We start from the raw sequence: 12,696 nt of genomic DNA, 5'->3' as shown, positions 1-12,696 counted from the left end.
CCGTACGAGGACCCCAAAGCAGAAGCGGTGGACGCCATGTCACTGGACTGGAACAGATGGTCCAAGATATACCTGTTCCCTCCCACCAACCTTCTGTTGAAAGTCCTCTCCAAACTGAGAACCTTCAAAGGGACAGCGGCCCTAGTGGCTCCCAAGTGGCCCCGGAGCAACTGGTACCCCCTGGTCCTGGAGCTGCAGCCCAAGCTGATCCCTCTCCCGGGCCCAGTTCTCTCTCAACAAGTACAGAAGTCGACTGTCTTCGCTTCATCATCGAAAATCAAGGACCTTCATCTCATGATTTTCTCTCCCTTGCCGCAAAGAAGAGGTTTGGGATCTCGAAGAAAAGTCTAGACTTCCTAGAGGAATACAAGACCGAATCCACGAGACGGCAATATGAATCATCCTGGAGGAAATGGGTCTCCTTTGTCAAGGCAAAAAATCCTAAAGAAATCACCATTGATTTCTGTATGTCCTTCTTCATTCACCTTCATGGACAAGGATTAGCAGCCAATACGATTTCAACCTGCAAATCGGCCTTGACTAGACCAATTCTATATGCTTTCCAAATTGATCTGTCCAACGACATCTTTAACAAATTACCAAAAGCATGTGCTCGCCTACGCCCAGCACCCCCTCCGAAACCGATCTCCTGGTCACTAGACAAGGTACTCCATTTCGCCTCCAACTTGGACAACGATTCATGCCCCCTCAAGGATCTGACTCAGAAAGTTATATTTTTATTTGCTCTCGCTTCGGGAGCTCGAGTCAGCGAAATAGTGGCATTATCGAGAGAAGAGGGACACATCCTGTTTGCCGATTCAGGAGAAGTGACCCTCTCCCCTGATCCGACGTTTCTCGCTAAAAACGAATTACCCACCAAAAGATGGGGCCCTTGGAGAATATGCCCCCTGAAGGAGGATGTCTCTCTATGTCCAGTAGAGAGTCTCAAGGTCTATCTTCGCAGAACTTCGAACTTTGGTGGAGGCCAACTCTTCAAAGGAGAAACATCGGGCAGCGACCTGTCACTGAAACAATTAAGAGCGAAAATCACCTACTTCATTCGCAGAGCGGATCCGAACAGTACACCCGCTGGTCATGATCCTAGAAAAGTGGCATCTTCTCTGAACTTCTTTCAGAGCATGGACTTTGAAAGCCTTAAAAACTTTACGGGCTGGAAGTCCTCGCGTGTTTTCTTTAAACATTATGCGAAACAAGTGCACGAAGTCAAACATTTTGTGGTAGCCGCAGGTAGTGTTATGAAACCTGCACCTAACTCTGCGTAGAACAGTGAGTTACTTGGGACTCTAACTCTTCGGGTGCCTATGTTGACCCTCGAGCGATTCATAGTGATGTCTAAAAACACTTAGTGCTTTTATAACTGTTCTTATCCCAGGTGAAATGTCATAGTGTCACACAAGTGCCGCATGCCTTGAGCATGATGTGTTGTTTAAAGACTTGCGTTCCTCGAGAACGAGTACCTACTAATCCTGAAATTCCTTTTCAGATTCAAGAGCAAGCCTTTATTTCTATGTACATTATTATTACTGTAAATGAACTTTACTTTTGCTGTAAATTATTTAATTTCTGCATTGTGAAATAAAATTTCTATTTTATTACTTATGCGTCTCTTTCAGCTCCTACCTACTATGAAATACATACTGTCATAGTTTTATTTATTCCTCCTCTCTTATGGTCATGAAGAATTTAAGATGTCTAATCCTAAATTATATTCACCCTGTCTCAGTAAGGTTCCTACACGAATACTTACTTCTGATAACCAAGAGATGAACTCTATACACAGTGCCCAACCACCACTGGCCTAATTCAGAATGTTCCTATACAAATATCAAACATTCTGCTTCATCTCTAAGTTCTTAATAGTTCTTCTGTCAGGATGAATAGCCCTTCAATACCACTTTGACGTCGGCATAGCCCATGGGAACTTCCTACCAATGGGGGGCAGGATACTTCGTTCCTATGGTTCTTTACCTAAGATTACTTTGCTGTTTTGTCAATGCCTAGGCACTTAACACTGGGGGAAAATCTACCACGATACATTGATTCTCTGGTACTCTTCCATCAGGACGCCATGGCTTGAGCCCAAAAAACGGATTTTGAGCGAAGCGAAAAATCTATTTTTGGGTGAGATAGCCATGGCGTCCTGATGGACCCTCCCTACTACTTCGTCCAGTTTTGTTCCCACCCTACACAATTGTATCATGGTGATGGGCAGCAACTGGCGTCAGGATAAAGACGGGCGTGACGTCATTAGAGCAATGGCGTCCGTTTGTTTACGTCTCGAGTATCAGTAGTAGCCACGAGTGAGATTAGCTGTGGAACGGCTCCCAGCTATTCTCAGCCCTTACACACCGAAGCATTAACTCTGTTCGGGGTGGAGATAGCTATGTGGCACGTTCAGACATGCGTGTCCCCTGTTGTATTACGATGTCTTAAAGGGAAACCTTTGAGATACTCGCTCCAGAAGTTAGAATTCTGTGATAACCTGTGGTTAAATTCTCTGGGAATATCTTAGTAGTCTTATACCCAAGGAAGCTACCAAACAGGAACCTTCCATCAGGACGCCATGGCTATCTCACCCAAAAATAGATTTTTCGCTTCGCTCAAAATCCGTTTTTCGACAGGTGTCATTCACCGTTACAAATTACTTTTGAGAAATACTACATGTTTTCTGAAGTTTCACAAAACGTCCCTATACTTAACAGTACTGAACTGTTTGTATAAAGCATTTTGGGGCTGGTTATCCTGAAGAAATTTTTTCATCCAGGTATTTTATTTTGTTTTGTATTTTCTTGTCATCTTTGGTCTCCAGCGGGTGATTTGTATCAAAGACTTTGACCTATATTCTATTCCATAAACATTACAGCTATTAATTTCCATACCCTTGATAATATGTATCAGGCACTTGTTCAGTTAGCTCACTGGGCATGTATAGATTTCGTAAGTCTGATGATATTTTGCATTCATAGCATTCCAAATTGTATCATCCACTACATAGTACTATGTATATTGTAAAATTAATTCTAATGGACATGTGTTTATTTTCAAGATTAAATACAGTACTTAAATTTTTATTCATTCTATTTCTAAATTAAATTATCTTGCTAATGATGTACAGTAGCTGCATTGCAATGCTTTTTATTTATTTATGCGTCTAATTTTATTCATCTTTGCTGATCGTCTTATTGCAGAGGCCCTTGGGCTTATAACAGTATACCTTCCCAAATAGGGTTGCAAGATATTAATACAATCTATAATTATTCCACAGCATTACATGACATTGATCTTAGTTCTCCTCTGAACTATGGAACCCCAAGCAGTGTTGGCTCATCTCTGCGCACTCCACGGTCTGGCGTACGTGGAACTCCTATCCGCCATAGGTCTGACATTCGTTCAGATCGTCACATGCGACAGGTATGTCTTTTTGTGGATACATTATCTCAAAAGGTTTACAGGTGATTAGATAGCATAGTAATTTGTGCTTAGTTATAATTTGCTGAAATTTCTCATGGTTGTCTTGACAGTAAGTGAAATTTTGTAGATGAAAATCATTTGAATTTATGTACATTTCCAGATGATAACCACATATGGACTTTTTTTTACTTATAGGTCAATCTGTCTGACCCAGCCAGTGAGGCTATTGCAGAAGGTGCTCCAGCTACTCCAGGTGTTCCAACCGCATCAGTTCAAACTGAGGCACCCCAGGGACCCCAATTGGTTATTTGGGGAACGGATGTTGTTGTATCCGAGTGCAAAGATCGTTTCAAGACATTTGTTCTTCGTTTCACCGATCCCGATGCAGCTGAAGATGAGCGCGTTGATGGTATGAATACCAGTGATCCTCTTTACTTACAGAAACTAGAGGAGGTAAGATTTTGCTTAGCATTTACTTTGGATGTGAATAAGAGTTATTGTTCAATTAGGTCATCAAAACTGATAAGACTGAATTCGAAGCTGTTATTTAACAAGGAAAAATAAAGTTCGTACTTTACAGCCTTCTGTACTGTGTAGATGTATATTTACTTGATGTATGTTTTGTAATTATCAACAGTACAGTGATAACCTGCAATTGAAGTTTCATTATCGTAAGGTTTGTCTTCATTTCAGATTCATACGCTGGAAGAACCATTTATGAACATCAATTGTGCTCATCTCCACCAATATGATTCAGACCTTTATCGTCAGCTCATCTGTTACCCGCAGGAAGTAAGTGTGCCTTATTTAATTGATTTCATATTTACTTGTAGTTCGTCTTTGATAGATTGTGGTTTTAATTTGGAAATGTTTTAATGTGAACCTTACTCTTTTCAGGTCATTCCAACTTTTGATATGGCAATCAATGAAATGTTCTTTGAACGTTATCCTGACACCATTCTTGAACATCAGATTCAAGTACGACCTTTTAATGCTGAGAAGACTAAGAATATGCGGGGTCTTAATCCTGAGGGTAAGTTGAATTGATGATTTTTTGAACAGTCAATTTTACTGCTATTCAGTTTTAGAGTATGTTTGGCGTTTTTTAACCAAAAAAAAAAAAAAAATACCACTTCAGTTAAGAGTCTTATGCTTACATTCTTTTTGACAAAAATTTACAACTCTTCAGTTTTGGAGTCTAATGTTTGGTTTTTTTTTTTTTTTTTTTTTTTTGACAAAACATTAGGATGTATGGCTTTTTAAATAGTGCAATATCTATGTTACTTATCTAGTTTTTGTTTAGTGGATACTGTATTTGAATTTTAGCACAAAGGAAACATATATATGGGAAAAGTCCAGTGAAATGTATAATTGAATTTAGAAAGGGAAAAAATTTTGAACTCTCTCTCTCTCTCTCTCTCTCTCTCTCTCTCTCTCTCTCTCTCTCTCTCTCTCTCTCTTTTTTTTTTTCAAATGCATTAATGGATTCTGTCTAGTATAATGAGAATGTCATGAAAACATAAAAACTACTAGATTTTTTCATAGATAGTTTAGAACTCAATAGCTTCCAGAATATCCCTGATTTTACTTCCTCTTCCACTTTCACTACCCATTTGTAAATGGTTGACATTTTTTCTGATTTTATGGGAGTCGGGAATGTATGCTCATTAAAGATCTTCGACACTACCAGCTCTAAGGCCTGGTTCTTTTTGCATCATATAACCCTTTTTTACTTTGTGTATTTTTGAAGTAGAGAAATTAAACTTTTATACATATGTATTCACCTCAAAATTTTGCCATACTGATCATTTTTCTTCCATGTAGATATTGATCAGCTCATCACCATTGCTGGTATGGTAATTCGTACTTCAAACATCATTCCGGAGATGAGGGAGGCTTTCTTCAAGTGCCATGTCTGTTCCTTTACGACGACTGTCGAAATCGAACGCGGCCGCATCGCTGAACCCACTTTGTGCACACACTGCAACACAACGCACACTTTCACTTTGATCCACAATCGATCTCAGTTCTCCGATAAACAGATGATCAAACTCCAGGAAAGTCCAGGTACTGGAATTTGTTTCTTTTATTTATTGTTGTGGTTTTGTTCTTTTATTTTGTAGGAAATATGTTTAATTATGTGGTAATAGTCCATAAATATCTTTCATGGTACTATAGGAAACTTGAAAATATTCCTGTGAATTTGAAAATATTCCTGTGAATTTTAGTATTGATTACTAAATGAAATTGGTCCTGATACAGTATATCCCCATATTATGGTGCGTATATGATAATTAACCTATAACTTATGTGAAATTCCAACATAGGTAGTGTTTTACTTCACCTGTTAGGTGTGTTTCATTTATTTTATGGGAATTGCATATCTATTTGAGTATTGTATTGATAAGTTTGATTTATCAAAGAAGTATTTTGGTTAAACCTTTTAAATTATATTTTGAAAAATATTTTTCAATTTTAAATCCAGTTCTGGGTTTCTATTTCTTTGTGAGGTAATGTCAATGTCGCCTGCACATTAGTGCGTTTCATATTTTATATGTGATATTTGAATTTATGATGATTTAAAATGTTTTCTGTCGCATTTACAGATGATATGCCACCTGGTCAGACTCCTCACACTGTTCTTGTATACGCTCACAATGATCTTGTCGATGGTGTGCAGCCCGGAGACAGAGTCACGGTCACGGGGATTTACAGAGCCACTCCACTCAGAGTGAATCCCAGAATGCGTAACCTCAAGAGTGTATACAAAACTCACATTGATGTCATCCACTTCAGGAAAGTTGATGCCAAGCGACTTCATGGAAAGGAAGAAGGGTATGTTATGGGGATTCAATTTTCCTCCTTATGGAGTTCTATTTGTACAGTTACAGTTGTTTACGATAACTTGCAATTCGAGTACAGTACACAAATTCAAACTGTTTTACCGGACACTCCAAAATCACAACATTGTTCTCTATTCTTGTGTAGTGCCATAGCCTCTGTATGTTTGTCACTGTCTTGGGTTAGAGTTCTCTTGCTTGAGGGTACACTTGGGAACACTATGCTATCTTATTTCTCTTCCTCTTGTGTTGTTGAAGTTTATATAGGAGATATTTAAGGTTGCTCTTCTTAAGGTATTTTCTTTTCCTTTCCTCGCCGGGCTATTTTCCCTGTAGGAGCCCCTTGGCTTATAGCATTCTGCTTTACCGACTAGGGTTGTAGCTTAGCAAGTAATAATAATAATACAAGCATTGTATCGATCTGCGGGCAAAAAGTTTGCTCTATCCCCTCCCCATTTTTTCGCAAGTACTAGCATAACTAGTACAAGATGCGCAGAAAGCGGACATGCGGTGCCAGTACGCCACACATGCAGTGTTCATACCATGTTCACATTTATATACAATTTATTTTCACTTTACCTTGCATACACTGAAATAACAGTAAGAATTATAGGAATTTAATTGTTCTTATTCTATAAGCTTATGTAATTTTCATTGAATAAAAGAAAAAATATTTATAAACTTTTGCTGCTGCTCTCAGACAAGTGGCATATTTTTTTTATAATGGTAGCAGAAGTTCAGTAGCATATAGTGAAGTTAGTGGCTAAGGATGTTATACTGTACTCTATTAGAAAATGTTATTGAGTTAGGTAGCATTATACGACAGTTGCGGATTTCCTGCATTCGTTGGTATCTTACCAAATTCCTGCAAAAGCTGAAGCTTCGCCGTTGTTTGAGCAAACAAAATTATGTAGTATAGAAGTTTTATGATATATTTATTTGATTTTGTTTGATATGTTGAAATTAATTTTATTTTTTATTTCTTTATTATGTATTTATTTACATCTTTGTTTTCCTTACTGGGTTTTTTTCCCAATTTGGGCCCTTTGGTTTGTAACGTGCATCAGTTTTTCCAGCTAGGGTGTCAATTGGGCTTGTAATAATGATAATTATGATAGTAATAAGGATATTGCTACTTACAAGCCAGAAGTTATTGTTCTTAGGATGGAAGTATGGTGTTCAGTACAAAAAGCCTTTTTTTTATATTTATGGTCTTGGCTCATAGTAAGAATTGAATGTTGACGCAAATGTTGTGAGTAATTGGCTATTGATAAAAGTTAAATTTGTATTTTCTATCTTTCAGAGAAACTCCACGTTTCCCGCCAGAACGAATTGAACTTTTGCGGGAGCTTTCACGTAAACCTGACGTGTACGAACGCCTTGCAAGGGCCATTGCTCCTTCAATTTATGAGAATGAAGATATTAAGAAGGGAATTCTCCTACAACTGTTTGGTGGTACTCGCAAAGATTTCACCAACGCTGGTCGAGGACATTTCAGGTTTGTCTTAACCCTTTTACCCCCAGGCTTTTTGGAAATTTCCAACTCTTAACCTCCAGGGGCTATTTTTTTCCCAGCACATTTTCCAGTATATTTTTTTTAAATTGCTCTAACAGCCTTAATTTTTGTTATAGAGAGGTCAGGTTGGTCTCATTCTTTTGGAAAATGCCTGAATTTTCTAAAAGAAATATCAAAAATATGAAAAAAATTTCTTTTATAGCATTTTTTTGCAAGGACGTACCGTTATGTCCATGGGGGTAAAGGGATGAGTTTTGTGAAACATACCAGTATGTCCTTTGGGGGTAAAAGGGTTAATGTTATGTGGAGAATTTTCTTTTTAATTTTTGAAGGTTTAAAGGAGTCGTGCAGTTACCATATTCATACCATTTGTTCTTCATTGACTAACTAGGGTAATGTTTTCTGGAATAATTTCGGGTAATGTTTTCTGGAATAATTTCCTAAGTGGGAAAAAGATGATAGCTGGAAAAAATATACATACTTTTCTTGAATTGTTCTGCCTGTAGCACTGTGGGCAGTACTTTAGAATCATGGTAGTATCTCTTCTTTCCACCGCTGCATTGTTTTTTCCTGCCTTCCTCCTCGAATATTTTAATAGTAAATCCTTCAGGAAAGCTGTTGGAGAATCGAAATGATTAAATAATTTTATAGATGTAGTCTTATGAAAAATATTAATGTTACCTAATAATACTATTTTAGACATGACGGATTGTGTCATAAGATAAATATGAAAAGAAAAATCAAAACATTTTCTCTGTTATTCTAGAAATCTTAAAGCTAGTTATCATTGCCTTGAATATATATTTTGTTAGTAAGATAACTTTTTGTCTCTTCTCAGATCTGAAGTGAACATTTTGTTGTGTGGAGACCCTGGTACTTCTAAATCTCAGCTTCTGCAGTATGTATATAATTTGGTTCCAAGATCTCAATATACCAGTGGAAAGGGTTCATCTGCCGTTGGTCTAACTGCATACGTCACAAAGGATCCTGAAACTCGCCAGTTGGTGTTGCAAACTGGTGCTCTTGTCCTTGCTGATAATGGTATCTGCTGTATTGATGAATTTGATAAAATGAATGACTCCACAAGGTAAGGAAGGTTATTTTTATATAGTTTTTATATGTAAAACAATCAGATCCAATTAAGGGGGCCGTCCGCCATGGGGTTTTGACATAACTTTCAGAAATCGAAAATCGTTTTATTGCTTCTATGTATGCACAAACATATCGTACATGCTCCCCAGAAGTTTCAGCCAATTATTTTTATAAATAACGAAGATATAGCGGTCTTTAAATGATGACGTCATCCTTACTGTATCGTCTGCATGACTGAGTTTGACAAAATCGTCTTTGTGTGTTATTTTTGCATATCTATAGCAATTTTTCTCTTATGTTTCGATCTATCGTACGTCTGGCAGAAATGGGAGGCATTGGTAGAGTGTAGTTGAACAAAATCTACTCCTAAGAGAACAGAAGCCAAAGTTTCCAAACACTTACAGAAGTTATAATGCATGCGTTTGTTTACTTCAAGTTCGTATTTAGATTGTTTTTACAACGTCCTCGGGAACTTTATAGCAAGGCCAATATTACCTAAGGTCATGAAAAGAAGTCCCCTTAATAACCTAATTCAGGACCTGGTTAGTTTTTTATTGTAAAATGTTTAATTTGATTCAGTGGATGTTATGAGCTAAAGATTTGTTATCTGAGAACTTGTATATAAGAAAATATTATGGTCTTGTATGTATCATCACATTCATTTACACCTTTCAAAATACAGAATCTCTCTTATTTCAGAATTAATTATATTTCTTTATTGCCTTTCTAGGTCAGTGCTGCATGAGGTCATGGAACAACAAACTTTAAGTATTGCCAAGGCTGGTATTATCTGTCAGTTGAATGCCCGGACATCTGTTCTTGCTGCTGCTAACCCCGTTGAATCGCAGTGGAACAAGAATAAAACTATTATTGAAAACATTGAGCTACCACATACGTTGTTGTCTCGTTTTGATTTGATCTTTTTGATATTAGATCCTCAAGATGAATTGTATGACCGTCGTCTTGCTCGTCATCTTGTCTCCCTGTATTATCGTTCAGAAGCAGCGAGTGAAGAAGAGTTACTAGACATGGGCATTCTCAGGGACTATGTCGCATATGCCAGAGAATACGTTCACCCAAAATTGTCCGATGATGCCTCACAACGCCTTATTTCAGCCTATGTGGACATGAGGAAAGTTGGTAGTGGTAGAGGACAGGTTACAGCCTACCCACGTCAACTTGAGTCTTTGATACGCCTTGCTGAAGCACACGCCAAAGTCCGTTTAAATCATACGGTTGAAGTTGCTGATGTAGAAGAGGCATGGAGGTAAGATTATTTTTTGATTTTATATTGTTCATGATTTATAAAAAGACTGAATTTGGCCTGTCACAAAAATAGTATTGTGAACAGTGTGTGCTGAGGGTTAATGATTAACAGGTAAAAGATTTTCAATTGAATAGCAGAGTAAAAAATCAAGTTGGGAAAGTAGCAAGAACTATAAGAAACTAACATGCAGTTCTTGATGTTTATGCCTTTTGAAGGGGTAGGGTAAAACCTGTACTTTGAAATGAATTAACTCAAAACTAGAATTAAGGATTGGGAGAAAAAACTACATACACTATAGGTCCTTAAGTCAAGTCGATCTTATGATGATTCGTGGGTGCAACGCATCTCGCAATAATATAAGAAGTTTTATTGCTGAATATTTATTTCACTTTCATGTGATTCTATTTCTTGGTATCAGTAAGTTTATAACAGATTAAACATCATTATGATAATCATATTTGCACATCTTAGACTTCATCGAGAGGCCTTGAAGCAGTCTGCGACCGATCCCCTCTCTGGAAAGATTGACGTCAGCATTCTCACCACCGGTCTCAGTTCTGCCGCTCGGAAACGTCGCGTCGAAGTTGCGCAGGCCTTGAAGAAGCTCGTTCAAGCCAAGGGCAAAGTTGCTACCTTGAACTTCCAGAAAGTATTCCAGGAACTTAAGGAATCTTCTGATTTAGTAAGTTCATATTTGTTAACTTTTTTAGTAAATAAGTTTCCAATGTTGGTCTTCTTTATTTAAGACCTGAGCTCTGTTGAAGATTATCTGAAAAATTTTAATTTTTAAAAGGGTTCTGGAAATTAATCTACAATAAAGAAAAATTCTTTTTTTCCATACATTACTGATGTTTTTAAGTTGCAGATAAAGCGGTTTGTGGAACTGATATTTTATTGTACTAATCAAGCATGAAGTAGGGTGTACTGTATAGTATAAGTTTAGATTTGTTATTCTTAATCATTTTTAAGATGATAGGGTTTTGGTGGCTGATGTGGTAACATCCCTGACTGGTGATCACTAGATTGGGATTAGAGTACTGCTCAAACTCAATAGTTTCTTTGGTTGCTGCAACCTCACCATCCTTGTTAGCTAAGAATGGGGGTTTTGGGGGAGCCTATAGGTCTATCTAATGATTCATTAGCAGCCATTGCCTGGCCGGCTCTCCTTGGTCCCAGCTTGGGTGTAGATGGGCTTGGGCACTGATCATATGTATATATGGTCAGTCTCTAGGGCATTGTCCTGCTCAATAGGGCAATGTCACTGTCCCTTGCCTCTGCCATTCATGAGCGGCCATCAGACAGCGAAAGCTTCAACAATAAATCTAAATTTTTCCTTACATTAGCAAAATTTAAAAAGTATTTTTGATAAAGCTGCTCGTGTAAGGGATATTTTATTGTTCTAGATCAAGCATGAAATGGGGCGTATTAGTTTTTTTTTGTGATAATTTTTAAGGTTTTAGCAGATTTATTTTACTACTAAATAACTATATTTTTCCCACAGATGATAACCCGTGAAATGTTTGAAGATGCGCTACGTGATTTGCAAGATGACGAATTCTTATCTGTGACCGGGAAGTCAACTATCCGTGTTATTCATTAAGCAGGTCTAATATTGTTACAGTATTTTTTTTATTTTTTGTTTGAATCACAAAGTAAATATAGTAAGTGCACATTATTTTGTTATTTTTAAGTTTTCCTGGCTTAATCATTCTTTGGTAACATTTTTAATAACTAGAATTACTGCTCACAAGAATTTAGAGTTCTTTAAGTTACAGATATTGGTCATACAAAGTTAATTTACCATTATTAGGTTGCAGTTCATTTGAAATAAAGCAGAATTATGTGTATAACGTTATAGATTTTCAAGAATTTGTTTTACAGTATGAAAGAATGGACACTGGAAATCCAGTAGCCTTTAGTATGATAGTAATATAGTTTTAGGAAATCAGAGGGAAATATAATTTTTATCTGATAGAACTACTGGTAATTTAGTGAAAATAGTGAATATAAGCCATGTTGTACAAAATCTTCTTTTATTCTTCTTAATAAATAACTAAATTTTGTTACATTTCTTTTTGTTACCCAAAGATTTCATTTGTTCCGTTACGATCTTACCACGAACCACTCTAGGATACCTGGAGCTCAGCTAGCTCCCACGACCAGGAATTTTCCCTCCCAACAGTCCTAATCTCCTCTCTTAGTGCTTTAACTCCGACCTCTCTTGTTTACCCATAATGCACGAAGAAGCTCCCTGACAGGACCTTCCCAGGTCATAGGTTGCCATTCCTCTCCTGGTCCTTGTCGTGTGAGGTCAGCTCTCCAGCTTACTCCCTTGACCTTAGTTTTTTCCGTTAGTGCGTGTTAACTTCATTTTACCTGTGTGCCCTTTCATTCCCTTGCTTGTTCGTTTAGTATGGAGTCTGCATGTGCAGCATTGTTGCCAAGGTGTAAATGGGAAGTTGTGTGCAGCTTTCCTTTCACACATGGATGTTGATCATCACGTTCTATGTGCCTCATGTCGGGGCTGGGTATGTTCACCGAGTGATTCG

At 37.5% G+C, this 12,696-nt stretch overlaps 1 protein-coding gene across 1 annotated transcript in view; it reads left to right on the top strand.

The window, feature by feature from the left end:
• Positions 1–12,184, top strand: part of LOC137658563 (DNA replication licensing factor MCM4-like) — a 35,727-nt gene extending 23,543 nt beyond the window's left edge. The window contains exons 3-13 of the mRNA XM_068393459.1: positions 3,287–3,432; positions 3,628–3,885; positions 4,126–4,224; positions 4,330–4,465; positions 5,257–5,499; positions 6,039–6,267; positions 7,576–7,770; positions 8,627–8,875; positions 9,611–10,147; positions 10,619–10,829; positions 11,649–12,184. Of these exons, the coding sequence (XP_068249560.1) occupies positions 3,287–3,432; positions 3,628–3,885; positions 4,126–4,224; positions 4,330–4,465; positions 5,257–5,499; positions 6,039–6,267; positions 7,576–7,770; positions 8,627–8,875; positions 9,611–10,147; positions 10,619–10,829; positions 11,649–11,747 (2,402 nt within the window). The 3' untranslated portion in view covers positions 11,748–12,184. The remainder of the gene's footprint in view (positions 1–3,286; positions 3,433–3,627; positions 3,886–4,125; positions 4,225–4,329; positions 4,466–5,256; positions 5,500–6,038; positions 6,268–7,575; positions 7,771–8,626; positions 8,876–9,610; positions 10,148–10,618; positions 10,830–11,648) is intronic.
• Positions 12,185–12,696: the final 512 nt, after the last annotated feature.

The sequence above is a fragment of the Palaemon carinicauda genome, chromosome 1 (assembly GCF_036898095.1).
Source record: "Palaemon carinicauda isolate YSFRI2023 chromosome 1, ASM3689809v2, whole genome shotgun sequence".
Classification (NCBI taxonomy): domain Eukaryota; kingdom Metazoa; phylum Arthropoda; class Malacostraca; order Decapoda; family Palaemonidae; genus Palaemon; species Palaemon carinicauda.
The sequence above is the reverse complement of the archived record's forward strand: the minus strand, read 5'-3'. Positions and strand labels throughout refer to the sequence as shown.